The sequence below is a fragment of the Rattus rattus genome, chromosome 3, assembly GCF_011064425.1.
Source record: "Rattus rattus isolate New Zealand chromosome 3, Rrattus_CSIRO_v1, whole genome shotgun sequence".
Taxonomy (NCBI): domain Eukaryota; kingdom Metazoa; phylum Chordata; class Mammalia; order Rodentia; family Muridae; genus Rattus; species Rattus rattus.
Genome location: NC_046156.1, coordinates 23,806,704 through 23,833,414, shown reverse-complemented (window position 1 = coordinate 23,833,414; position 26,711 = coordinate 23,806,704). Strand labels below are relative to the sequence as shown.

At 45.4% G+C, this 26,711-nt stretch overlaps 1 protein-coding gene across 1 annotated transcript in view; it reads left to right on the top strand.

The window, feature by feature from the left end:
- Positions 1 to 13,910, top strand: part of Cenpe (centromere protein E) — a 57,579-nt gene extending 43,669 nt beyond the window's left edge. The window contains 6 exon segments of the mRNA XM_032897283.1: positions 860 to 1,069; positions 5,081 to 5,193; positions 6,522 to 6,619; positions 9,615 to 9,795; positions 11,371 to 11,657; positions 13,549 to 13,910. Of these exon segments, the coding sequence (XP_032753174.1) occupies positions 860 to 1,069; positions 5,081 to 5,193; positions 6,522 to 6,619; positions 9,615 to 9,795; positions 11,371 to 11,657; positions 13,549 to 13,640 (981 nt within the window). The 3' untranslated portion in view covers positions 13,641 to 13,910.
- The last annotated feature ends 12,801 nt before the right edge of the window (positions 13,911 to 26,711 follow it).

The window sequence follows — 26,711 nt, the reverse complement described above, 5'->3', positions numbered from 1 at the left end:
TTAGGTTTATGGAAAAATTAACCCAGCAGTACAGAGAATTCTTACATAATCCATCCCTACAGATAATCTTCCCTGTTACCAAGATCCTGCACCAAAAAATACCACACATGACATTTGGTGAATTTCTAGCTCACACGTGGTGTTGAAAACCCTGTCAGCTTCCTAAATATGACATAAGACCGTCACGCCAGTGTCAGCCAGCCTTCAACATAAAAGAGAATAGTGGTTTTGACTGTTATCTACACAGGAATAGATTTATAGACTAATTTGTAAAAATCAGTATATTGGGGCTAGAGAAAATGACTCACCTCTCAGAGTGCTACCTACTCTTCCAGAAAACCTGGGTTCAGTTCCCAGTACCCACATGGTAGTTCACAACTGTTTGCAACTCCAGCTCCAGGGATTTAACAGCCTTTTCTGGTCTCCAAAGGCACCAGACATAGATGTGTCCCATAGAAAGAGATGCAGGCAAAAGACAGAGACATGAAAAGGGTTTAACTCAGTAAATTACTTTCTCTGTGAGCTGAGGCTGTGTGCTTACCTACTGATGACTTTAGCCTGCACAGTTCTTACCTCTTTTTCCTGTGTTCCTATACACTAATGAAGTGAAACAACCTTACCGATCCGTGTAGGTCTTCCCATCCCTTTTTTTTTTTTTTTTTTTTTTTTTTTTGATTTATTCTATTCCCGTCATCCTTAACATCTAACATGTTGAAAGAGAAAATGTGCGTTCATGTCTGGAGCACTGTTCTAAGATCTTCTAAATAACAGATTTCAGCATGTGAGCTCTCCTAGAATTCTAGTTCTTTCATACTGTAATTTTAGATTATCTTACAGCTGAGTGTCTCTCTGTTCACAGGCCATGGTAAATGAATCGACGGAGTTTGAGGAGAGAAGTGCTGCCAGAGCCAAAGATTTGGAGCGTCACCTGAAGGCGCTGACAGAAACAACTGAGCAACTGTCTAAAGTCTACCAGTCACTGACTGTCTCCCGGTCCATTGTGTGTCCTTCCACACAGGACAGCAAGGATCCTCGTGTTGCATTGGAAGCTGAACAACTGACCTCAAAGGTATGAGCTTCCTGGTGTTGAGAGCAAATGCACAGCACTAAAACAGTCAGTGTGAGTGCACTGTTGTCCGTGTGTGTGGGTTGGGTCTTTACAGATGCAGGAAGTGCTGCCCGGTGGTCAGCCCTGATCAAGCCATTTTAGACATAACAGTTCATAATGACCTCTAATTTGATGGGTCCTACATGAGGCTTATGGTTGTGGAATTTCTTGAGATTAACAAACCTCCTAACATCCAGAACGTAACAGGGTGTGAGGTCAGCATGCCCCTGCTCTGAGTCAGGTCATCTCTGTGTCAGCGACTGCAGGCATGTTACAGCAACAACATGAGGTAGCCGGGGCATGGAACACGATGGCTGCAGCTTTTCTGGTACAGTCGGCCTCAACAGAAACAGGTGTTTTTTATGTGGCCATGGCTGTTCTGGAACTTTCTCTGTAGACCAGGCTGGCCTCAAACTCAGAGGTCTGCCTCCCAAAGGCATTGTGTTACCATCACCCAACTAAGTGGTTAATTTTATTATACCAGAAAAAAGAATTTGAAAAATAGAATAATCCACACATTTTGTTCAGTTAGTTGGACTGTCTCGGGCCTCGGGGATCGGCAGACACAGCAGAATCAGACTGACAATGACAATGACAGGACACGGCATTGCTTGCCATCCTCAAGCATGAGTAAACTCTTCACGGCTTGAGTTTTTAAACTCGTAGTATATAAAAATATTTATTTCAAAATTACTGCCAGGATGTTAATTTTATCCTCTGAAAACATTGTGTAATAGAGCATTTCCAACTAAAAATGAAATAATGTCCTTTGGATAAAATCTTGGTTTCTTCTTGTAATATACAATTGATCAAATCAGATAGCGTGAACTTGCTTGAAATCTGAATACAGACCTTTATAGCCATCCTGTGTAAATGCTTTTTCAGAGATGATTATATTAGAAAACAGATGTGAAGTCATGTCCAGGTCAGAACTGAAATGACTCTGCAGAGATTTTTCATATTCGTTCAGTCCTTCATTTCACTTTAGATGTTTGTTATTTTTAACTGTGTATAAGAGGGGTGTGTGTGTGTGTAATGGATGCATGTGCCTGAGATGCTCAAAGGTACTGATCTCTTGGAGCAAGAGTTACAGAAGGTTGTGAGCCACCTGATGTGAGCAGGGAAGCAACACTCGGGTGTTCTCTCAGAGCAGATATGTTCTTCCTTGGCGAGACATCTCCCAACCCCGCCCATTATTAATTTCTAAGTCTAATAGGATTCAAATCAAAAGCGCAGGGGACTATGTCATATAAGAGTAGTTTACAGAATCCAGGAGCTAAACAAGTCTTATTAACTAGGAATTTCTATTTCAGTCTTTTTGATTTATTAATAGCACTAAACGCTTGATGGCTAGCAGGTCTTTTGTGAGCGTCCCTCTGACCACAGGTGACATGTTGGCCACGTATAATTCTTCGTCATTCATTTCTAAATCAGCTTTTCTAGTTTTGATTTTCCTGAGGCAAGAATTACTCAGACAGTGTTTTATGTATCATAGTGTCTTTGTATCATAGCCAAAGAATACCTGTGTAGTTTCCACACTTTCAGCATACATTGAAATCTTTTGTTGGTTTATTTGAACTTTTAAAACCGTATGTAGATAACAGATCAGTGGGACAGAACAGATAGCCTAAGACAACGCAAAGACAGCCCTGGGATCTTTTTAAAATGATGGTACCTCAGCGGAGACAATTCATCAAACACTGATGCCGGCGCCTGGACAGCCACCAGCGAAAGCGTTTCGTAAGGCAGGAGTAACAATGCACACGTGTTGTTCAGAAGGCTGAGGTGGTAGGGTGCCATGCTTTCTGCAGCCCAGAATGTGTGTGACCCACATAGCAAGATCCCATCCTGAGAGACAAAATACATCTCTTAGGATGAGCATAAATGGAAAACAGAACAAAGAAGACAACACAGGAGAACACATGTGTCCCCTTAGGTAGGCAACGGCTTTTTACATACAAACTAAAAGTGCAGCCCCAGGATTAAACATGGACACACGGATTCTTCCTGCCCAATTCTGCTCTTCAGAGAACCTGGCCAGAAGAATAAGGACAGGGAGAAAATATATAAAATATCAGATAAGACCCTGAAATACAAGATACACAAAAAGAACTCCTAAAATGTCACAGGAAGGATATTAACCAATCTGACATGGAATGGGAAGATTAGAATGAACTCCTCACTCAAACAAGATATGTGGATGCACTCTGACGCACCCCCCACTGTTACTGCACTCTTAGGGTAATGACAGCACTGAAGAACGAGACACAGTTGCTAAGTGTGCCTGCCTACCTGCTGGAAGCCCTGATTCCCTAGCATTGCTTAAAGTAGGCTTGGCAGCACAGGCCTGTGATCCCAGCACATGGGAAGTAAAATGGGGGTCAGGAGTTAAGTGTCACCTTCAACTACATAACAATCCTAGAGCAGCCTGACTTAATAAAGATTGTCTGTGACAAACCTGTAACCAACATGACACTGGATAAAAGGTGAAAAGCTCAAATCACAAACGAGTGTCTTCTCTCTCCATTCCACTTTATTATAGCCCTTGAAATAGGAGCTAAAGCAATAAGACAGGAGAAGAAAGTAATAGAGACACAGGTAGGAATGCAGTCCAGGTATTCCATTTTGCTGAAGATCGGTTCTGTATACAAAACACCGCCAAGGACTCCTCAGAAAATGTCAGAACTGGTGAACACCTTCAGCAAAGTAGAAGTTTACAAAATGAACCCAATCCCTTTCCTCCCTCTATAACTCCATGCACAGTAGCCACCCACAAATAGACCTGGATGAAGCTCAGTGAGAATACGAAAGGTCCTGTCTCTCTAAAAACTGTGGGATGTAGGGGGCACCTAGCGAGTCATGAGAAGACACAGGGCCCCTTAAATCATATATCTAAGTAAAGGCCATCTGGAAAAGTTTTCTACATTCTGAAAAAACTTCAAATGGGTACTTTGTGGAAGATAAAACTGGGCAAACAGTAAAAGATTAGCTTTGGCAGGAAGGGGGAGGGGCACAAAGGTGAGTAAGTAGAACTCGGGGAATCTAAAGAACCCCAGTGTAAACTGGGCCTTAGCAGTAGTCAGTGAAAAGTATCACTATCAGGACAGGTGTGGCCATTACACACGTTTAAGGGCAGCACTCACAGACAGGCCAGCAGACCTCTGAGGGAAGCCACGTTGCTCTGAACAGGAAATTTTATGCAAGCCAAGGCTAAATAAAATAACTGCCAGTATGACTACACTTGGAGACAGTGTACTGTACTAACACATGGTTTTTAGTCATAAGAAAAAAGAAAGGCAACACAGTTTGTATGAGAATTTTCTGCAAACCTAAATAAAACTCTAAAATACTGGAGCTGCAAAATGGCTTATTGGGTAAGGATGCTGGCCAGAACCCAGGGTGGAAGGAGAGAGCAGCCTTTGCAAGTTGTCCTCTGGTCCTGGGCTCGTGTCTACTCCATGGCCGCACTGCTTCTGTCTCGTTTTCTTGTTCACTCATTTCATTTTTTTTATGTGTATGAATGTTTTTACCTGAACATGTGTCTGTGTATCATGTGCTTGCCCGGAGCTGCAGTTACAGACAGTCGTGGTAGCCATGTGGGTGCTAGAAGTTAAACCCTGCTGTTCCGTGAGAGCAGCCAGTGCTTACTTGTAACCTCTGAGCACTGTGCAAGCCCTCATTTGATTACTTTCAACCTTTCTGTTTCATTTGGTCAAGTATATCACATTTTTCATTGAGGAGGAGTGTTTTCTTAAAGAAAGAAAAATATTTGCTTACATAGAGCTTCAGATATACTTGATACCAAGTATTGGGATATTACATGATTACAGTTGAAGTTAATGCCTTGATTATCTCTCATGCATCAGGAGTTGTAGACAGCTTTCAGACATTCCTGCTACAGCATGGTGACCAAACAGAACTGGAAAAATTGAAACTAATCGTCGTTTTTCTTGCTTTTTGTTTCTATGAAAGGACAAAAATGCTTTAGGAGCTGTGCCCTATAAAGAAGAAATTGAGGATCTCAAAATGCAGCTGGTGAAGATTGACCTAGAGAAGAAGGCAAAAGCCAAGGAATTTGAAAAGGAGTAAGTCTTCGCTCTCATTAAATTATGACTACGTGTGCGTAGCTCCTGGCAGACTGCTTGCCTCGCATGAGCCAGGCCCTGGTCTCATCCCCACTAGTGAGAGCCTGAGCATGACTCATCATTTTGCCGGGTGCCTTTGTCTGCTTATTCCTCAGTGACACAGGAAAAAGATAGCCTGCCGTCCTTCAGAGTGACTGCTGAGAGCGAGCCTTTGCTTCTCTGTGTGACTGAGAGTTCTCTTGGTTCTGTGAATTCCCTTTCTCCTCCTGTTGTGCTTTGTGTAGAGGTTGTTTTCTTTCGGTACTGGCATCCCTCAGCGCATGTGCTTGTGTTCACTACCTGTGTGTGCTGCTCCACATTAGAACATCACAGAAGCTGTCTCTGTAGAGAGCACAATGAGGTGAGCACTGTGCAGTCAGAGGAGCTGAATTCCAAATCTGCCCATCACCGTAAACACATGCTTTACTGGCTAGTCTCATCCGGTCCTGGCATTTGAATAAAAGAGAGACTTATGTAAGAGAATGTCCCTGATGTAGCCCAGCTCTGTAGAATTTCTTCCTCGTCAGGAACGTCATTGAACTCTGCCTGGAAAATAGAAAGTAGGAAAGGCTATAAGATACAATCAGCATTTATTTTCATAGTTTTTGGTTTTTCGAGACAGAGTTGGGTAGCCCTAGCTATCCTAGAGAGTGCTTTGCAGATCAGGTTGGCCTCGAGCTCAGTCTGCCTACATAGTGGTACTAAAGGCGTGCCACAACAACTGGCACCGTCTTCTCACTTTTTAAGAAGAGTGTAATTTCTGAGGCAGCATCGTAATTTATGGCTAATTAATGCATGGATGGCTGACTGACAGTTCATGACCGTATCTCTTTCTCCTGGGAAGCAGCAGTCAAAGCTGAGTGCTGGCTCTGCCAGGTCAGCTGCAGTAAGGAGCTGCTGTCCTGGCAGTATGGAAATTAAAGTGATCGGTTTGGTGTTTGTTCTTGGTTTTGTTTTTTGTTTGTTTCTTTTCATCCTCTCGTGGTTTCCCATTTATATTGCCCTGTGGTAACAGTTTATAGTGTCTCCAAAAATAATTTTGTTCAGGTATAACTAATATAACCTATTATTATGTTTCCAGAAGTTTTGAATGAATCAGTCTCTCAATAATAAGGCTGGGCTGCTCCTGCAACCAAACTGAAAACTTTCATTTGGGTGCAGGCATGAGAGCCAAGCTGTATTCCAGGGGCACGGGAGTGTTATGTCAGTGCAGCACATCAAATCAGAAACTTCTGCAACAGTAAAGTCACGTGAATATTTACATATTTTTATTATTTTATTCTTGTTAGAATGCTTGCTATAAAAGCCACTGTTGAACATCAAGAAGAAGTGATAAGGCTACTGAGAGAAAATCTTAGAAGAAATCAGCAGGCCCAGGATACCTCAAGTAAGTGGAAGAGAACAGACGATGGTGATGATGTTGATTATGATTGGTGGTGGTGGTGATTTATTAATACAGTGCATCCCAACTGCAGTTTCCCCTCCCTCCTCCTAGTTCACCCCAACAACAACAACAGCCCCTCTCCCCCACATCTTCCCCCACCCATTGTCCTTCAGAAAAGAGCAGACCTCCCAAGGATATCAGCCAAATACACCATAGCAAGTTACAATAAGACCAAGGCTGGATGAGGCAACCCAGCAGGAGGAAGAAAAGTCTGACTGGCGTAACATGTACTAACAAAACAGTTTTAATTTGCATTTCCCTGATAGCTAAGAATTTAAATATTTCTTTTAAGTCAGTAGTTCTCAACCTGTGGGTCCTGACCTAACAGGAGTCACATCATGTAGTCTGTACATCAGATGTTTTTATTATGAGTCACAACAGTAGCAAGATAATAGTTATGAGGTAGCATCAAAATAATTTTATGGTTCCCACCACAGTTGAGAAGGTTGAGAACCATGCTGTAAGTGTTTCTTGGCCTCTTGTGTCTCATACTTTTGAGAACTCTGTTTAGTGTATACCCCCCCCCCTTTTCTTTTCTGGAGCTGGGGATCGAACCCAGGGCCTTGCGCTTGCTAGGCAAGTGCTCTACCACTGAGCTAAATCCCCAACCCCTCTCCTCCTTTATTTTAAATGTTCATTTGTTTTGCCTGCATGTATGTCCGTATGAGGGTGTCGGATCCTATGGAACTGGCGACACAGACAGTTGTGATCTGCCCTATGGGTGTGGGAATTGAACCCAGGCCCTCAGGAAGAACATCCAGTGCTCTTAACTGCTGAGCCATCTCTCCAGCCCACTGTACATTGTTATTTATTTTCTTGATTAGGGGGGCTGAGAGAGTTGTTGTTTGTTGTTTTGGTGGAGTTTTTATATTTTATGTCTTTTTATATTTTAGATACTGTCCATCAGATGTATAATTGGTAAAGTTTTTTTTGTTTTTTTTTTTTGTTTTTTTTGAGTTATAAGTTGATGGTGTTCTTTGCTGTATACAAGATTTTTAGCTTCCTAAGGTCCAGTTATTAATTGTTAGTCTTCATACTTTCGCTATCAGGGTCCTGCCCAAAAAGTCCTTTCCAGTGCCAGCCTATTCCGTTCTTTCTCCTGGATCACGTTCAGGGTATCTGGCCTTTGTTGGGGTCCTTGATCCATTCCAGTTTGCTTGTGCAGGGTGACAGGAGACATCTGTTCTCACTCTTCTACATGCAGCCCTCAGTTTGGCAGAACCATTTGTTGAAGAGACTCTCTTCCCCATGTGTGTTTTTGTCTCCTCATCAATTATCAGCTGTTATAGGCTGTTGCTTATATCTGGGTCTTCAGTTCAGTTCATTGTGTCTGATTTTACACCAGTACCATGCCATGTTTACTGCTGTATATATAGCTCTGTACTGTAATTTGGGATGGTAATAACTCTGTCTCTTTTACTATTCAAGATTGTTTTAGCTACTCTGTGTGTGTGTGTGTGTGTGTGTGTGTGTGTGTGTGTGTGTGTGTGTGTGTGTGTGTGTGTGTGTGTGTTTCCATATGACATTGAAGGTTTTTTGTTGTTGTTGTTGTTGTTCAATTTCTGTGAAGAATTGTGTTGGAATTTTGATGAAGATTGCCTTGAATCCTTAGATTGCTTTGCTAGGATGGCCTTTTTTAAAATACTGATCCTATGAATACATGAACATGGGAGATCTTTCCATCTTCTGATGTCTTCAATTTCTTTAATATCTTAAAATTTTATTACACAAATCTTTTATTTACTTGCTTAGACTTGGTCCAAGATTTTTAGAAAGCCAACTGATTTTTGAATGTTGATTTTTGTATCCTGATACTTTGCTGAAAGTGTTATATCTATAGAAACTTTCTAGTGAATTTTAAGGTCTTTTATGTATAAAATCATGTCATCCACAAATAAAGACACTTTCACTTTTTCCTTGCCCATTCTTATTTCCTTGGTCTCCTTCAGTTGTCTTATTTCCCTTAGTAAGACGTAGACCACTGTATTAAACCGTAGGGGAGAGAATGAACTTCCTTGTCTTGTTCCTGGGGTTTTCTCTATTTATCAAGAGATAAAGGCACAAAAGATAGAGGCACAGGCCCTGTGACTGAGGGCCTGCTGTAGACTCTTTATTATACTGGGCTATATCCCTCCTATCCTGGTCTTTATCATGAATAAAGGTTGAATTTTGTCAAGGCCCTTTTCTGTATTTGATGAGATGTTCGTCTCTAATCCACTGGGGTACAGGAACAGGTGTGGTTTTCAGAGATGCCTGACCTGTATTGTATCTGAATGCTAAAAATGTACATCTCTAATCTCCTCACATATATATACATCTCTAATCTCCTCACATATATATACATCTCTAATCTCCTCACATATATATACATCTCTAATCTCCTCACATATATTCTGTCTTTCATGAACTGCTGGTGACCTAGTGGGTTATTGAAATAAATTACTCCATTTTGTCCGCAACGCTGTCATGTTTTCCTCTCATTTGAAGGTGTATTTAGTGAGCACATGCCGTAGTGCTGAGTGACGTGGGGGCAGGCTCCGCATGACTGCATAGGGTAGCTTGCTGACAGGTCGCACAGTGATTAGAGCATAGAACAGTAAAGGCTCTGAATATGAATGCCGCCATCTCTGCAGTGAGGGCCACTGTAGGGCAGACTCTAGGGAGAGGAGGAAATCACAAGAGGCTTCCAGGAAATGGGTTCCATAGTGCCTGTTACAAGGTTTACTGTCTCTAGTATTTTGAATGAACTTCAGAGCTAATTAAGATTATCTGCCTACTAAACATGGCAACATATGCCTCTGATCCAGCACTCAGGAGGCTGATGCAGGAGGATCAGAACCAGTTCAAAGTCAGCCTGGGCAACACAGAAGACACCCTGTTGTTTCTGCTTTGCTTAAAAGAGAAATCCTCTCAACTGTGTGTGTGCTTGCTCCTGCAGTACTCTCAGAACAAGACTCGCGTCCTCTGAGGAAACCTCTAACCTGTGGAGGTGGCAGCGGCATTGTACAAAGCACAAAAGCTCTTATTTTGAAAAGTGAATATAAAAAGATGGAAAGTGAAATTTCTAAGTTAAAGCAACAAAATGAGCAGCTAAGAAAGCAAAAGAATCAGCTGTTATGGTAAGTTCTAAACCCGGGCGTGCTCGGTCACACCCCTAACCCCAGCACCCCAGAGGCAGAGGCAGACAGATCTCTGAGTTCAAGGCCAGCCTTGAAGAGTAAGCTCATAATAAGTTCCTAGACAGCCAGGGATACAGAATAGAGAGAACTTGTCTCAAAAGAACCTGACCAGATGAAAAAGTAAAGTTCTGATTGCATGATGGATTCTATGTTTATGGCCACTGCATATGTTGTAATTATTTGTATATATTTTCTGCAGTTATCAACCTTTTACTAATTTTGAGAAAAAAATATTTAGAGATTATGTAGTAAATGCTTGTTTACTTTAGAAGACATTAGAATATAGTGCTTCGTTTCACATTTGTCATTCATTAACTATGCAATGGGGCCAGAGGTCATGTGTTGACCTTTCTACTCACTTCTCCAACGGGTTTTGAGTCTGGGTCTCTGACTGAGCCTGGAGCTGTCTGGGTCAGCTGACCCGGCTAACCAGCAAACCCGAGAGAGCTCCCTGCCCCACCTCCTCAGCACTGAGGTATAGGCATGCTCTGTGCACCCAGCTTTGGTTTAACTTGGATTCTAGGAATCAAACTGAGTGAGTTACCCACTGAAGCGTCTTCCCAGCTGCTCTGAACTGTTTAACTGGGCCAAGAACTAGGAAATGAGCACTGAGAAGAGAGCTGCCCTGAGTCCATTAGAGTCAGGGAAGCTGCCAGGACCTTGAGTCAGGACTGTACCCTACTGACAGACTACTGACAGACTGTACCCTACTGACAGACAGCTTACAGCACTGGATCATTTGGCCCATACTACCATGGAAGAGTGCAGCTTCTGCACCAAACACTGTAATAGTACAGTGGAAGAAAATTACACACCAGGTATGAAAGGCTAGCAGCATGACTCCATAGCAGAATGCTTGCCTGGTGTGGACAAAGCCCTAGTCTATTCCCCAGCACTGCAGAATGAGTAAGTGAATAAAATATCCCACGTCAAGCAACAACCAGACTATCCCACGTCTACGTAGAGTGACATTAAGCAAAGACAAAGGGCTGAGCATGACAGTTCATAGCTGTAGTCCCAGAACCCAGTCAGGAGGTTGAGACCCTGTCCCACCAGAGCAGGTTAGGGGTAACATGAGACATTACATTTGAAAGAGGAGTCTGATCATGTATAGAGAAATTCAGAGAGGTGGAGAAATGGTGACCAAAAGTACAAGTAGGAAAGATGAAAATGTACTTTCGTAAGGGTTTATCCAGTTATTACAGCAGTACATACACTACTCTGCATGTTGTGTGTTCATTAAATATGATGTCCAGCTTTGAATTTATTTTTAATTTTTTTCAAACCTCAATAATCCAAAGTTTTTACTTTAATTGTTCAATTTATATAGCTCGTTTTCTGAACTGTGGAAGTAGTCCAAACAGAAAGTGTTAAGGTGAAATTAAAATACAAATGTAATAAAATGGTAAGTTTCATGTTAGATATTTCAGCAGGCTAGGGTTCTTTTTAACGTTTTCTCCATTGCCCACACTGAGGAATTGAGTTGTCTGATCTTTCTTTCTGCTTCCATTCAAGTGATAACTCCCAGCTCTCCAAGGAGGTGAAGAGCTGGGAGGAGAGAACGCTCAGAAGAGACAGTTACAGAGAAGGCTCTCCTGAGAACCCTCCAAAGTCTCCTGCAGTGATTGGGACGGCGTCCAAGAGGAGACAGAACACAGCTTCCCAGTGCAAGGAGCGAAATTTCCAGGATCCGGTGCCAAAAGATTCCCCAAAATCTTCGTTTTTCGATAGCCGGTCAAAGTCTCTACCAGCACCTCCCCCAATCCGCTATTTTGATAACTCCAGTCTAGGGCTGTGCCCAGGTAGGTAACTGTCCAGGTTACTGGGTGTCACTGAGATGTGTTTGGTTCATCTGCTGAGCCGTGAGTCAGCCGCTGCCTCTCAGAGGCTCAGCTGTCAGAACTCATTTCCCGTTGTCGCGGTTACTTCACAGTTGCATGGTGTGCACTAGACTTCGAGTTCACTGTGTTACCTGCCATTGCAGGGCATCTCAGCCGTCCACTGCTGTCACACTTACAGAAGCACCACATCTGATTCTTGACCCACTCAAGTCTGCACTCAGCTCAGAGCTTCTCAAAAGCTCCAGGGAACTGAAATCCTATAGAGCATAAAATCCTATGTCCTATTTTTTTCTGTGCATACAGATTATAGTAACATTTCCCCCTTTCACGTAAAGGAAGCGATGCATACTACATTAGCTTATTCAGTGATGACTGCCAGCATCGCTTGTGCTGCTTGTGGGTTACTAAGTAAAGTTCCTTGGGTACAAGCTCTACCCCAGGATTGCAACCGTGTACTACTCCACTCTTCAACTGATTACCAACATTATGATATTTTTTAAAAACTAACTCAAGACTTGAGAGGCAGTGCAGCAGTTATGAGCACTGGCAAGAAGACCATGGTTACGTTCCCAGCACCACACGGCAGCTCAGTACTGTGTGACTCCAATTCCAGGGGATCTGCTGGCCTCTGAGGGAGGGCACCATGCATGAGGGTGGTGCATATACACACATGCAGGCAAAACACATACATGCAAAGCAAAAGCCCACACCCTCTTTTAACCACTGTTGCTAATATACGTATAAGAGTAAACATACTGCTGCGTCAACACTGCCTGCATGTGCGTTTCTAGGGCTGACCACGGGGAGCTTCAATCAGGAAGCTCGTCCCTGTAGACTAATTCTCCCTCTCAGCCATTGTTAGTTGTCTGTAGCTTCATCCAGAGATAGTGCTGCTGTCCCATCTAGTTTGGGGCGTTGCTGTTATTGTGATAAGATTGCGATTGTTGAGATCTGAGGGGTGTAGTGTCCTGCCATAGCCCCAGGTCACAGCCTCACAGCAGCCTCCCTGGCCCTGTGGTTCTTACAGTCTCTCCAGCCCTCTTCTGCCTGAGCTGTAGGGGTAAGAGTTGTACTCTGGATATATCAGCTGAGTCTGGGCACCCACAGTCCATTGTCTGCATTTTCACTAGTTTTGGCATTCTACAATGGCCTCCTCCTGCTGTGCTGAGGTGAAAAAAAGACTTTCTTTGAGGAGGAGTGAGACCTACTCTTCCCGTGGGTACAAAAGTAAGTGTTTAGAATAGTTAGGCATTACTGGTTTAAGAGAGTGGTGATAGTAGGTTTTCCTTGGGTCTGGGGTCTCTCCAACTGTGAATAGCTGTCTAGGTTTACAGTACAGGAATGAGTTCCGTTGCATTAACAGTGTCTAAGTGGATGTATGGCCTGCTATTAGCCCAAGATAAGTGCCCCTCTTCAGCCATATTACACTCTTCAGCTATATTACAGATGCAGTCACTGGTCTGTAAGCCTCACAGCTAGGTAGGACTGCCAAATGTGCCTCTCTCTTCCTCTCCCTTGGCAGAGGTCTGAGAGCTGCTCTTCTGCAAGGACGCTAACACACTTTGTTCCCCAAAGAATGCAACAAAGAAAGGAAAATCAGATGTAGTTTGTAGTTGGCTCACATTAAACCCCAAGCTAACTGAATATACCTTATGAGTCCTGAGTTTCTGCAGAGTACGTTCCCTAACACTTCCTGACAGAATGAGACCTAGAGTTCTAAGGGAATGCACTGCTGCTTTACCAAACACGTGAGCCAACCGCCCGTCTTTCCTCGGACGTCTGCTGCTGTGGTGTCTTCTTGCTGTCCTGTGTACTTGAATAGAATTAATTTGGTTTTTATTTTCTTTCTCAGAGGAACCAGCTGAAATAGAGAATGTGGACCCTAAGGCAAACCTTTGTCAGGCCTCTTCAGGGAAAGATGTGTCCGAGTGCAAAATGCAGTAGACGCCCCTCGAAGCGCCCTGTGGAGCGGCTCTCTTCGCGTGTCCACCCTGACAGCGACGTTGAGTCCAGCTTCACGTCAGTCTGATTTTCACATCTAATTAGAAGATGGAGGAGCAAGAAACAGATTGGTTGCAGTTACTTAGAATGGTGGCCGCACTTCCTTCTGCTTGCATTTGTGACTGTTAATTATTTATATATTGTAAAGAGTCTTTCCATATGGGCATAATGTGGATACATTTCATTAAAGTTATTCATATATGACTTAGAAAATTCTGGAACATAGCACATAAGCTAAACCTTGTTGTATGACAGAACTTTTCCTGGGAAGACTAAACACACACGTCTGCTCACCCCAGACAGGGAACCCATAACAGACCAGAGTAGCGAATAACACCTGTGCCCTTCCCAGCCACAGGGTTTTGGTCTGACTTATAATGCCAGGCATGAAATGCTGTTGGTCTCACCCATGGTAGACCAGCCACCATTGCATAAGCAGGTCTGTCCTGCTGGCCTGCTGGTGTTTTAGCACACAGGATCCATGAGAATGTTGGTGACAGTTCACCAGCAACCAGTATGACCCCCTTGGACACTGAACGCCAGCCAGCAGCGTGGGAGTTTCCAGTTCTCCAGTTTGGTCCCAGCTTAGCTTCCCATGTCCTGCTGTTAGAGCAGGTACATGCCAAGTGTCTAGAGACAGAGTCTGCCAGACAGAAAGAGCAGTAGCAAGGCCTTATGACTGGTGGGGCCTGGAGGGCTTCCCTGGCCAACGGTTCACAGAGTTTGGGGTTTTTGTTTGTTTGTTTTGTTTTCCTTTCAATTAACCCAGCTGCAGGATAGAGACCTACTGCTCGGGCTCATTCTCTCTCTCTCTCTCTCTCTCTCTCTCTCTCTCTCTCTCTCTCTCTCTCTCTCTCTCTCTCGTAGCTTTCTGAGTTTGAGAAATACTCAGGCAGGGAATGGCAGAATCCCAAACCATTGTCCCACAACAAATGCTACAGATGGTGAAGTTACAAAGATCACTTTGGTGACACACTCTGAAAGTCTGTGGTCATCTCTTATCAGCAGGTGTCAGATGAGCCCGGAGGTTCACGACCAAGAAGATGCTAAAGTGGAACATGATACAGCACGGGCGCTCCGTCCATTGATCGTCTCTACTTAGACTGCACGATCGTGGTGTCTGTCTGCTGTGAACTGCTCAGAACTTAAAGCAGTTTTCTCAACCTTCCTAATGCTGTGACCCCTTAATACAATTCTTCACATTGTGGGGACCCCCAACCATAAAATATTTCTGTTGCTACTTAAGAACTGTGACTTTGCTGCTGTTAGGAATCCTAATATAAGTATCTAGGATATCTGATGTGTGACCCCCAGGCTGAGAACAGTGCTAAAGCCTTCCAGAAGCCCCTTAACACACAACTGGCTCTCTGTCAATGTCTACCCTAGGAACTGCAGCTGGACACAAATCTTGCCAAATGTGCCTTTAAAAAACCCAGACGGACTCCTCTTTACCATTTTCTTACTCCACTAGGTTGCCCCCTCCCTTCACAGATGCTTCACGTAAGATCGGCCAAAGCCTTTCCTACTTTACAAAGACCTTCCCCACCAAAGGGCTCAGCAAAGCTACCAGCCTTGAGGTCCTGCTGGGTCAACCTTTTCCTTAACTCCTCAGTGAGCTCTTTGGCTCTGGGATTCAAACACAGCATCCCTCCTTCCTAGTTTCTTCACTAATGTCTGCTTCTCCTCTGTGGTCCTCCATCCCCTGTGTGTGGTGTCATCTGATGAGGATAACCAAGTGTTCTAATGGCTCTGATAAGCCACCCCCACCAGGACTGAGTTCCCTCATACCGTTGCAGTTTATGCAGCCTTTGCCTCCAAGAGGAATAGTTAACGTTACTCAGTATTTATGCCTCCACGGCAGTCAGATGGGTCCCAAGCACCCCTACAACCTCACAAGCCGTGCTGCAACAAGGCTCTTTCATTGTTTGTTTTAAATCTCTCCTAGTCCCACAATTCCATGTGCTGAGTATTTCCTGGTCACTCCAGTGCACTGGGCCATTGTTAATGCCCCATCTGCATGCTGGATTACAGACTGGCCTTTTTTATCCCTTAGCAGCTGAACTACAGTATCTTCTACTTTTATTATGTTCTCCTCCTCTTCCTGTCTGAATCATTTTCCCATGAGATCCAAGTCCTTGCACCATGAAGGGCTTCTGAGCACAGATCTAATTTGTCTCCTCTTTTCCTTCTGCCCCCGAAGCATTAAGCAGCAAGCCAGCACATCTATCTCATCCTCTCCCTTACGAAGCGTTCTTAGCAAATCCGAGGCTAACACAGAGGATCTCCCTTTCTTGACTCCTTTATACAACCAAGTTCCTGATAGGCCCCCATCTCAGCCTCAGATACATTTTGACATACACACAACAGAAGCCAGACATCTGACTGCTTGCTGATAATCTCAGTCCTTATGCACTAATCTTAAAGGCTGCAAAATTTCCAGTAAACCGATGGTTCTCAGCATGAGGGTTACAACCCCTTTGGGAGTACACGTCAGATATTCTGCGAATCAAATATTTACATTACCACAGCTTGAACTGTATTAAAGGGTTGAAGCATTAGAAAGGTTGAGAACCACTGCAAACCTTTAACTGTTTTTTAGAGCATCTCTGTGTTCTGTGATGGACCGCACTCATTGCCACCCCATTACCACATGAAGATGGGACTGCCTTGTGGGATTCCCTCCCCAGTGCTCCTAACCCTCAGCTGGGATTGTCTGTTGTCTTAGCCACAGCAAGAGCCATGCAACCACGGTCATAGCACAAAAGCCATCAACACACACCAAAGGGACTCTGGCCAGCTCGGTGGGTGAGCATGGCAGGGGAGGGCCTTACCCTTCTCCCCACTCCCTCTGCCCTGCTAAAAACCATCAGATTCCATTCCTAAAGCTAGCCACCAGGTCTATTCCCTTATTTGGCCATTTCCTCCTAAGGCTGAAGGTCCTATACCAAGGTCCAGCTATAAAAGTATAGAACTTCAGTAATCAAAAGCCTTTGGCTCACCTAATTAACATGCCTGATTAAAATGAAACTCTTCGTCCTAACCCAGGTTTCCCCCTTGTACCTTTGTAAACTGCCATTTTCCTATATGCCGCATCTGTCTCCTCCCTCATCCTCAGTCTTCTTTGTCTCTAATTCTCTGCCCTCTGCTCGCCTGGGGTAAATAAATCTTTGTGCTGAGAACCTGGTTTGGGGGTCCTGAGCCGATGCCTTTTCCTTCATACGCCATACAGGAAGGGCAACTGTTGGAATTTTCCTCGGTGATGCTCTCCATGCCGAGCTCAGAGCCTCTGTATGCCCGTAGCCAGGACCACGCACTTACCCCTCCCCGAGCTCACCTTCAGCTCTGCAGTGACTCTAGGTGCCGATTACTGTAACAAAACTTCCTGGGGAGGGATGACACACACTGTTAGGGTCCGGGGATCTAGAAATAATACACCATGAAAGCCAAATTGGAGCTAACAAAAGTATTTTTATTCAGAAACCGATACGTCAGGGAGACAGCTGGATTGGGATCCAAACCACGTCAGTCTGGGGAGTGGGGGGTGAGGAGCAGGCAGGATAGAGCAACCTTTTAAAGCAAAAGCAAAACACCCAAATTAAGTAGAGTAGGGTAAGCCAATCAGGTCCATGCATGTTGAACATTTCCAACTGTCTCACACACCTGGCATCTTAAGTGGGCCCCTACCTGTCATATACTGAGGTATTTGATGGCTTCCCTGATCACTTGGTCTGGATCGAGACCAGCCAATCAGCCTCTTTAGCAGCCTACTGGGTTTCATTCCTGACTGGGTGCTAGCCAACAAGACAGGGTGAGAAACCTTGGTCTTAAGTTCATTCCAGGCACCTGGAGCCAGATGTTGTTTCTGGGAATTTAGCTGTTCCTTATAATTCAGTCTAGCACGAGATGGAGATTGTATATAAAATGGAGTCTCTGAGGCTAAAGTGACTTCTTACATCTACTCACCCCAGATAGGTAGGTAGCCCATCACAAACCAAAATACAGTTATCACCAAAGTACAGCTCAGCAAACCATGAGTTTGGGGTTACTAATACTGATATGGGTGAGAAGTTTCTTACAGAAGCAGAGATGGCTTGAAGGCAGCTGCATCCCCAAGGCTTACCCCACCCTCAGCATGGATGGCAGCTCACAAAAGTTGGGAAGCTGGAACACACTGAATGGTCAACAGGCTGGAAGGTGTCTCTTCCAAGTGACTGGTCCAAACCTCTTCCAGTAGCCTGGCTAGGCTTTGCTTCTTTTAGGCACCAGGTCCTGTCTTAGAGTCTTCTTTTCCGCTTGCCTTTCTGGGTCTTGTTCACAGCTTGTCTTGTCTTAGTGTTGTCTTTACCTGTTAACTACGCTTCTGAGAAGGACTCAGCTTTTATTGCCCACACTGGCAGAGTGCTCAGTGAATCTGGTCGGTTTCACTGACTTCCTGTTGCATTGTTTACCTTCCTGTTTAAGGAGCTTCCTTCCTTGCAGGGTAGAATGTTCCAATCTCAGAGGAAACTGTTACACAACAAACTTGTGTTAACAGAATTATAGGCTTTGTTTCACACCTTTAAAATGTGTAAATTTAGGGTTGGGGAAATGGTTCAGTGAGCTGAGTGATTGTCACACAGACACGGGGACATTCTGATCCCCAGCGCCTGCATAAAAAGCCAAGCATGTGGCATGTTACTCAAGCATCCCTGGGGTTCACTCCTGCCAACCCAGCCTACCGGGCGAGTTCGGGCCATTGAGATACCGTGTGAAAAAGCAAGGAGGGTAGCTGTCTTAGGTTTTACTACAGTGAACAGACACCATGACCAAGCCAACTCTTATAAAAGACAACATTTAACTGGGGCTGGCTTACAGGTTCAGAGGTTCAGTCCAGTATCATCAAGGCAGGAACATGGCAGCATCCAGGCAGACATGGTTCAGGAGGAGCTGAGAGTTCAACATCTTCATCTGAAGGCTGCTAGCAGAAGACTGACTTCCAGGCAGCTAGGAGGAGGGTCCTAAGCCCACACCCACAGTGACACCTACTCCAACAAGGCCACACCTCCTAATAGTGCCACTCCCTGGGTCAAGCATATACAAACATCACGTTCCAGTCCCTGGCCCCCATAGGCTTGTTCAAACACGTGAGTCTATGGGGGCCACCTAAACAGAGCATAATGCAAAATACATTTAGTCCAACTTGCAAAGTCCCCATAGTCTACAGCAGTCTCAACAATGTTAAAAGTCCAAAGTTCAAGGTCTATTCTGAGATTTATCCAGTCACTTGCTGTAATCCCCAAGGCAAGACAGGTAACCAGCTGGGCAAACCCCAAACTCTGCATCTCCATGTCTGGTGTAAAAGTGGTCCTCAGATCTCCAACTCCTTTTCATCTTTGTTGACTGCAACAAACTTCTTTCTACTGGGCAGGCTCCACTCCCTGTTAGCAGCTTTCCTCAGCAGATAGCCCATGGTTTCCAAGGTAACTTCAATGTTACAGCTTCTTGTTACAATGTATGGGACCCACACATGATCTTCTGGGCTCCTCCAAAGGGCTGGTGTCACTTCTCCAGCTCTGCCCTCTATAGCGCTCTAAGCTCAGGTCGATCCACTCCACTGCTGCTGCTGTTCTTGGTGATTATCCCATGGTGCTGGCATCTCCAATACACTGGGGTCTTCCCCTGCAACTAGGGTTCACCCATAGCCCCTCATAGGCTCTCTTCATGTGCCAAGCCTCAACTCCTTTGCATGACTCCTTCAGTCCTGGGCCATCAACTGCAATGAAAGCTTCACCTTCACCAATGGCCTCCCATGGCCTCTCACAGTGTCAAGTCTCAGCTGCTCTTCATGACCCCTTCATGCCTTCAAAACCAGTACCACCTGGGTGACTCTTACACATTACCAAGGACAGCTGTAGCACGAGTTACAACCTTGGCTATCTCTGGAACACAGCTTCTTTGTACTCTCAAAAAACACTTCTCAAAAGATTTTACCACAGCAATGCTGGTCTCTTCTTAAACACCACGAATTTCTTAGTTCCAGCTAACCAGCATCAATTGTCCCAATAGTCCCTTCTATTCTTGACTGTAAAGCCAGAGACACATGGCCAAAGATGCTTCCTGAGTCTAGAACTTAGCCCCTTTGTTATATTACATTATCACCAGCCTCTGTTTTCCAACTCCTTCACTGCTTAAGCTTAGCTGTCCTAGAACTTGCTCTATGGAACTTGCTCTTTGAACTCAATGATCTGCATGCCTGTGTCATGGGATTAAGGGTGTGGTCCACCATGCCTGGACTTTTCTTCACCTAGAACTTGCTCTGTTCCAGGCTGGCCTTGAACTCAGAGATCTGCTTGGCTTTATCTCCTGGGATTAAAGATGTATACCACCATGCCTGGATCTAAATTTAGCTGGGTAGGCTCTTGCCTCAAAGTCCCACCCCCTTAATCTGCTATCTTCCAGAACACAGGATTCAGCTCCATTTCACTTCCTGGTGCCCCTTTAATACTCAAACCGTATAATTTATATTTTTCCTTGCTACGCTTGTTCAAAATGTTATTCATGAGATTTAACCAGAGAACAAAGTCCCTGTGGGGCCTTTTGAGAATCCCTTTGTCAATTCAATTAATTGAAATCTCTTTATTTTAGCCTCAGATAGACTCTTCAGAAAAAGGCAAAAAGCAGTCACATTCTTCACCAAAATACCAGTCTATGGCCACATATTAAAATTCTCCTCTGAAACCTCTTGTACCAGGCTTCCACAGTTCAAATCAATCTCAGCAGCAAAGCCTTTCATATTCTTACTAGGATGGCCCATTAAGCCCCACTTAAAGTATTCAATTGCTTTCCAAATCCAAAGTCCCAAAATCCACATTCTTCCAGACAAAAGGATGGTCAGGTCTATCACAGCAATACCCCACTCCTGGTACCAACTTCTGTCTTAGTTAGGGTTTTACTTCTGTGAACAGACACCATGGCCAAGGCAACTCTTAGAAGGACAACATTTAACTGGGGCTGGCTTACAGGTTCAGAGGTTCAGTCCAGTATCATCAAGGCAGGAACATGGCAGCATCCAGGCAGGCATGGTATAGGCAGAGCTGAGAGTTCAACAGCTTATCTGAAGGCTGCTAGTGGAAGACTGGCTTCCAGCCAGCTAGGGTTGAAGGTCTAGCCTAAGCCTAGAGTGACACACCTACTCCGATAGGGCCACATCTCCTAATAGTGCCACTCCCTGGGCTAAGCATATACAAACCATCACAGTAGCTTCCACGGTGCAATGCCTAACTGCCCTCTGCCTTTCATGTTTATGTAAACACGTACACACAATTTTAAATGTTTACGTTAATTCTAAGTCATTACTCCATGTAAAACAGTTTGAGTTTGGGGGAGGGGTCCTGCTTTTGTTCAGGATTAAAACCACATACTTATGGATGGGACTCTTCTTCCTTTGAGATTAAGTCTTACTGTGAAACCTACTTTGTCCTCATAATCTCCTACCTCAGCCTCCCAAGTACAGGGACTACAGACAGGTCCCTTGGGTTTAAATGTTTGGGAGAAAGAGACAGAGACAAAAGATAGTCTTGGAGCACTCTCATAACCATTAAAAAAAATGTCTTTCAAACCCCAGCGAAGTTGAGGAAAATACATGTCTGTTAAAGTAAGGTGCACAGACAGGAGTGTCCGCTGTAGTAAGCTGACACTCTTCCAGCAGGAGTGCGGCAAACACTGGGCTGCCCTTGCCCACCACACTCCCTCCTCGACACATCCCTGGCAGAGATGCAGTTTCATTCTCCTTTCCCTCATAAGAACACTGCAGGATGGCCAGGTTACAGGTCCTGCTAACTTGACTACCAAAGGGAGACAGGATTTATGTCTTTATTTTTAAACTGCCCCCCCTCCTTGAGGGGGTTGGTTCTTGTTCTGAATGAGGGTCTTCTGTAGTCCAGGCTGGCTGTGGAGTTAAAGGCAAACTCTGTGATCCCCTGACATCTTTTTGAGCTCGGTGACAGGCAATGTGCCAGCATGCTGGACTTTACACCGCTCTAGAGACTGAAGCCGGGCCCTGTGGCACGCCCTTGAGGGAGGAAAAGAAAGCCTTCACGCACTGAGCGTGGAAGCCTGTTGTTCTGTTTGTTTGTGTTATTTTAAACCTTGTCAGTCCCACCTAACACCAGCAGCAAACAAACAAAGCACAGACAAGCACTGATCACAAGTTTCCACTCCCAGCCTGCCTTAAAGCATCAGCTCTGTCTTGTTCTGCTCCGGCCGACCCGTGTGCATCGACTGACTGACTGTGAAACCCACACCTTAGTGGCCTCTCAGAGAGAGGAGCAGAACCAGAACCTTCTGAGCGGTATCACTTTCCTCTTCAAGAAAGAAGCCCTCAAAAAGTACAGCCTGTGTCTCCGCCAGACCTGCATGGCTGCCAACCTGAGCGACAAAGGAGCTGGGAATCCGATAGCTTGGCTTTGCAGCCTTCACAGTGCCGGAGCCATGGCGAAGTGTGCCAAGCATGTGTAAGCCCCTCATTTCTGTAGGACATTCACACACGACCTACATGACCACTGTGCACATGGGTCAGATTAACCCACAAGTCTCTGGCCCAGCCAAGACCTAGTCCTTTCCTTGTGGCTCCATGCCTGTGTTCTTCAACCAACTTGCTTTCCTGCTGTTTCGCTCTGTCCGTTTCAAGACTTCCGTTCTAGCTGGATGTGCTCCACTACTCAGAAGGTGTTAGACTCATGACAGATTAACGTCTGAAACAAGATTTTAGGCACAGAGAAATTTTCTTTTCCTCTATCAAAGCAATCTAGGTTAAGGGTTAGGGTGACTAGAATATTTAGTGCCTCGGGTTCCTTGTGTGTTTTCCAACAGATTTCCTTCCACCTGCAGATTCGCGGCCATTCAATCTGGCCGGCTAAGTAACACGCACAAACAAAAGACAAGCCTTTGTTAGGCATTAACAGTTCCACGTTCTGCCCACTAGATGGCAGCATGGACACACCTAACGCGCATGGCAGGTGCACTGTCCCTTAAAAGTTTGCTAAACCGGAATTAGCAAGCCACAGAGAACCGACCTGAACTCCACCTCCCAGCATGCATTAATCAGCATGTGACTTCTCCTGCACAAAGATCCGAAGTCTGTCTTCTGAAGGAATCTGGAGGACTGCGTGGACTCGCTCTTCTAAAGTAAGATTTTTCTAATAGTTTTCGACAAAACTTTGGGGGGATTAAGCGGTGTAGCTTTTGTTTCCATATTGTCCCGCATCGCCAATCGGAAGATGAATCTTCAGTTAGAATGGGAGTTGGAAATTCTCTTGTATTTATTAGAGTTTGAAAATAGCCAAAGAAAGACAACTTTTCCAGTATCTGTCCTAAGTTAACTGCCTCGTGAAAATATTTGGAATTCCTGAAAATACTCCAAGCCTTTCCTAATAAGAAGACATTTAGGGTTTTAGTACAATCTGCAGAGTAAGAAAGTCACCATTGCTAAGAGTGGGCTCACTTTATAATTTCTGGACATATTCCCACTCTTCCCTCACCCTACGACCCCCCCCCCCCGAAAAAAAAAGCGTGGAGCCACAAGGAAAGGACTGGGTCTTGACTGTGCCAGTTCTCCGTATTGCCTTGAGAATGCTTAGAGGGCAGCTGTAGAAAACGTTTTGAAGTAAACAGAAAGTAAGTTTTGTGTCTGGTTGCTTCCGGGCAGCCTCTGGGGCATGGAGGTGCTTAAGGGAGTGTACAGCAGGTGTCTTCTCCGGTTCTCAATCTGTGGGTCCCCGCCTGGTCACAGGGGTTCTAATTGGATATCCTGTATACCCGGTATTTGCATTCTGATTCATAACAGCAGCAAAATGACAGTTATGAAGTAGCAACAAAAATAATGTGATGGTTGGGGGTCACCACAACATGAAGAACTGCATTAAAGTGTCGATGCCTTAGGAAGGCTGAGAACCAAGGCTTGGGAGGGTGAATGCCCACCATCCCTAGGGCAGGCCCTGGATAGTGAGTTCCTTATGCTGTGCTCGGGATCGGGGGAAGCAGGGACGACTGCATCCCTTTCTACAAGCACAAGCTGACTTTCTCCAACCATCACACCCTAAGTGAAATTCCCTCTTGCCTGCCAGTAAAAAGCAAAGCGCACTGCATCAGAATCGGGCAGGCACCATAAAAACAGGTTCTGCCACCCAACGCGTGCGCAGGACTGGGAGCGCAGCACGTGGGCTGTTGGTTGGCTTCAGAGGCCCCTCTTACAGTGTGACGACTGCCGGGGCTGGATCTGAGAGGAAGGCTCCAATAGAAACCTAACAGCATGGCCTTTATTAGAGGAGATACAGTTGAGAGGAAATGACAAGGAACCAGGTGAGGATGCGAGAGGCTTCAGAGCCTGAATGGAGGAAGAAGGCAGAAGTGGATTTGGGCGGGAGCGCCCTGAGCGCTTCCTTCAGCAGGGCAGGGCAGGGAACCCTAAGGAGGCTGTGGAGAAGGAGGTCTAAACATCATCCATCCATCATGGTCTGCACTAACGTGGGAATAAAGAGCAAAGGTGTCCTTAGGGTCAGTGGGAGACCTTCTCTTGAACCTGTGGCTGGAAGGCATTGTATTGATAGGACGGTCGCTCTGAAAAGCTGCTCAAAACACAGTCTCTGACTTAGCCTCACCCTCACAGGCGAACAGGCTGTCTGTCATCTGTGAAGCACCGCCCACCCCAACCCCTTCCCCATTCCTGCTGTTTTGCCAGCGACCTCTAGACAACTGTACCCATTTCCTGCGCCCGATGCCCTCACTACCGCTGCCTAGCTACGTTCTGGCAGAAATAGGTCCTAAAACACAAGTCTGGAAATATCCCATGCTTTCTCCAACTCTTTCAGTGCCAGCCGTGGACATGAGCAACGGGCACTTCAGCCGTGGAGTTAACACCAAATATGGAGGGTCCCATTGGGGATGCAGGGGCAGGGGGCACAACTATGGGAGGAACAGAAGCAAAAGCAAAAACACCTAATAACTTACCAAGCCAAAGAGAACGGGTAAAGTCAAAGGAGAGGACAAAGGGGTGCTGGAGAGGTGGCTCACCAGTTAAGAGCGCTACCAAAGGACCAGGGTTCAATTCCCATCATCCAAGTGCAGCTCACAATGTCAGTAACTCCAGTGGCAGGAGCTCTGACACCCTCACATGCAGGCAGAACACAAAGTACTGACTGTCACCCAAGGCACCCCATCCAGCCGAGGTGGCACCCCAGGTGCTTTGTTGAGGGTGGATGAGCAGAAGGAATGTCAGGATTCCACACTCACACATTTTCCCTCCTGCTCCTCCCTGTGTGGAGGACCGGCCATCTTGCCCAGTCGATGTAATGGAGGGGAAGGGCCTCCTACTAAACAGAAAAGTGAGGCCTCTGACAACCTTTGCCTTTTGCTGTGCTCTCTCTCCCTTCATAGTGTCAGCATGTAGTGACCACTTGTTGTCCTGGTTAGTTTTATGTCAACTTGTTATAAGCTAGTCATCTGCACCAAGGGAACTTCAGTTGAGAAAACGCCTTCATAAGATCCGGCTATAAGGCATTTTCTTAATTGATGATCAGTGTGGGAGGGCCTTGCCCAGTGTGGCTGGTGGCCCTGGGTTCTGTAAGAAGGCAGACGGAACAAGCCATGGGGAGCAAGCCAGTAAGCAGCACTCCTCCATGGCCTCTGCATCAGCTCCTGTCTCCAAGTTCCCGACTTCCTTCAGTGATTAAGAGCAACATGAAAAAAATGTAAGCTAAATAAATCCTTTCCTCCTCAACTTGCTTTTTGGTCATGGCGTTTCATCACAGCAGCGGAAACCCTAAGACACACGTGTTCAAGTATTTCTAAGGCGTGCTGAAACTTTATAAAACAACCAGCACTCCAGTGGGGGTGGACTGTCCTCAGAGCAGGAGTCAGGAAGCCTGACTTACTTGCCTCTGCCACCGACTGGCTGGTTCCGTGATCTCGGACTGGTCCACTGTGCTCGTTGATCCTATCAGGCAAGAATAAGGCCACTACCATAATTTTCAGCCAAAGCTGAAGCAAGCTTGTTATTGGGTTGCACCCGAGAGCTGGCTAGCATGGGGTTAAAGAGAACAGCCTTGAGTTGTTTCTTAGGACCCTTTTAAGGAGTAAGATCACCTAGTTGCAAAGCAGGTTTACAGAGGACTTTGGAGCCTAAGGAAGTGCTAACAGCAGCAGCAGCAGGGACAACCTCAAAACCAGCAGGCATCACCATGAGGTCACCACTCACCTACGGAGGGTGGGCTCAGGGAGGGGTGGGGAGGGTCTGTACTCCCCAGAACAAGTCAAGGTCATGGGATCGAGTAGGTCAACTGCCAAGAAACAGGGAGAGAAACTTATTTTTTAACAATTTGGCAAAATGGCTCCTGCCTTCAAAATGGAGTCAATCATGTTCTTCCCGCTCTTCAAAACCAAAGTATGGGCTATGGTTTGATTTTTCCAACCCTTCTGGCCAATGAATCTTCAGTCCCACTAGGAAATCTTTTCAAGGGAGAAGGAAAAAAATCACAAGGTTGCTATTGTAACTCGGCAACTGTTTACAGAGAGGGAACAGGCGACTTGAAACAGTAGAAGCTTCTATTCTCTGGGCCCATCCTCCGAGAGGTAGTTAGTTACAGGACATAAACGGAAGAGCAGGAAGGAGAGGTAGAAGTGTTTTTGTTTTACCTTTGCTAACTGAAACCAAATAGTGGTGAGGAGTGAGTAAAAGAATTTGGTGATAGATGGAAAAGCGTGTCCCTGGCCAGCGGTCATAGTCTGCGGGGGCACAGGGTAATGGTAGACAGTGAGAGGAACCGAGAGAAACCGGTGACTTTAATTCTGGAGTATTGACTACTGAAACTTCAGGAAACTGCTGGAACTTTACAAAACGCCGAGGCTGTGGTTAACGGTTTTCAGAAAAGAAAATTAAAAACAGTTCCAAAGAGCGAGGGCAGACAGAAACAGGAAATGAAGCCGTAAAACATGGGCCAGGCAGTGAGGGAGAGGGCAGCCTCCTCTCCAGGTCTCAGC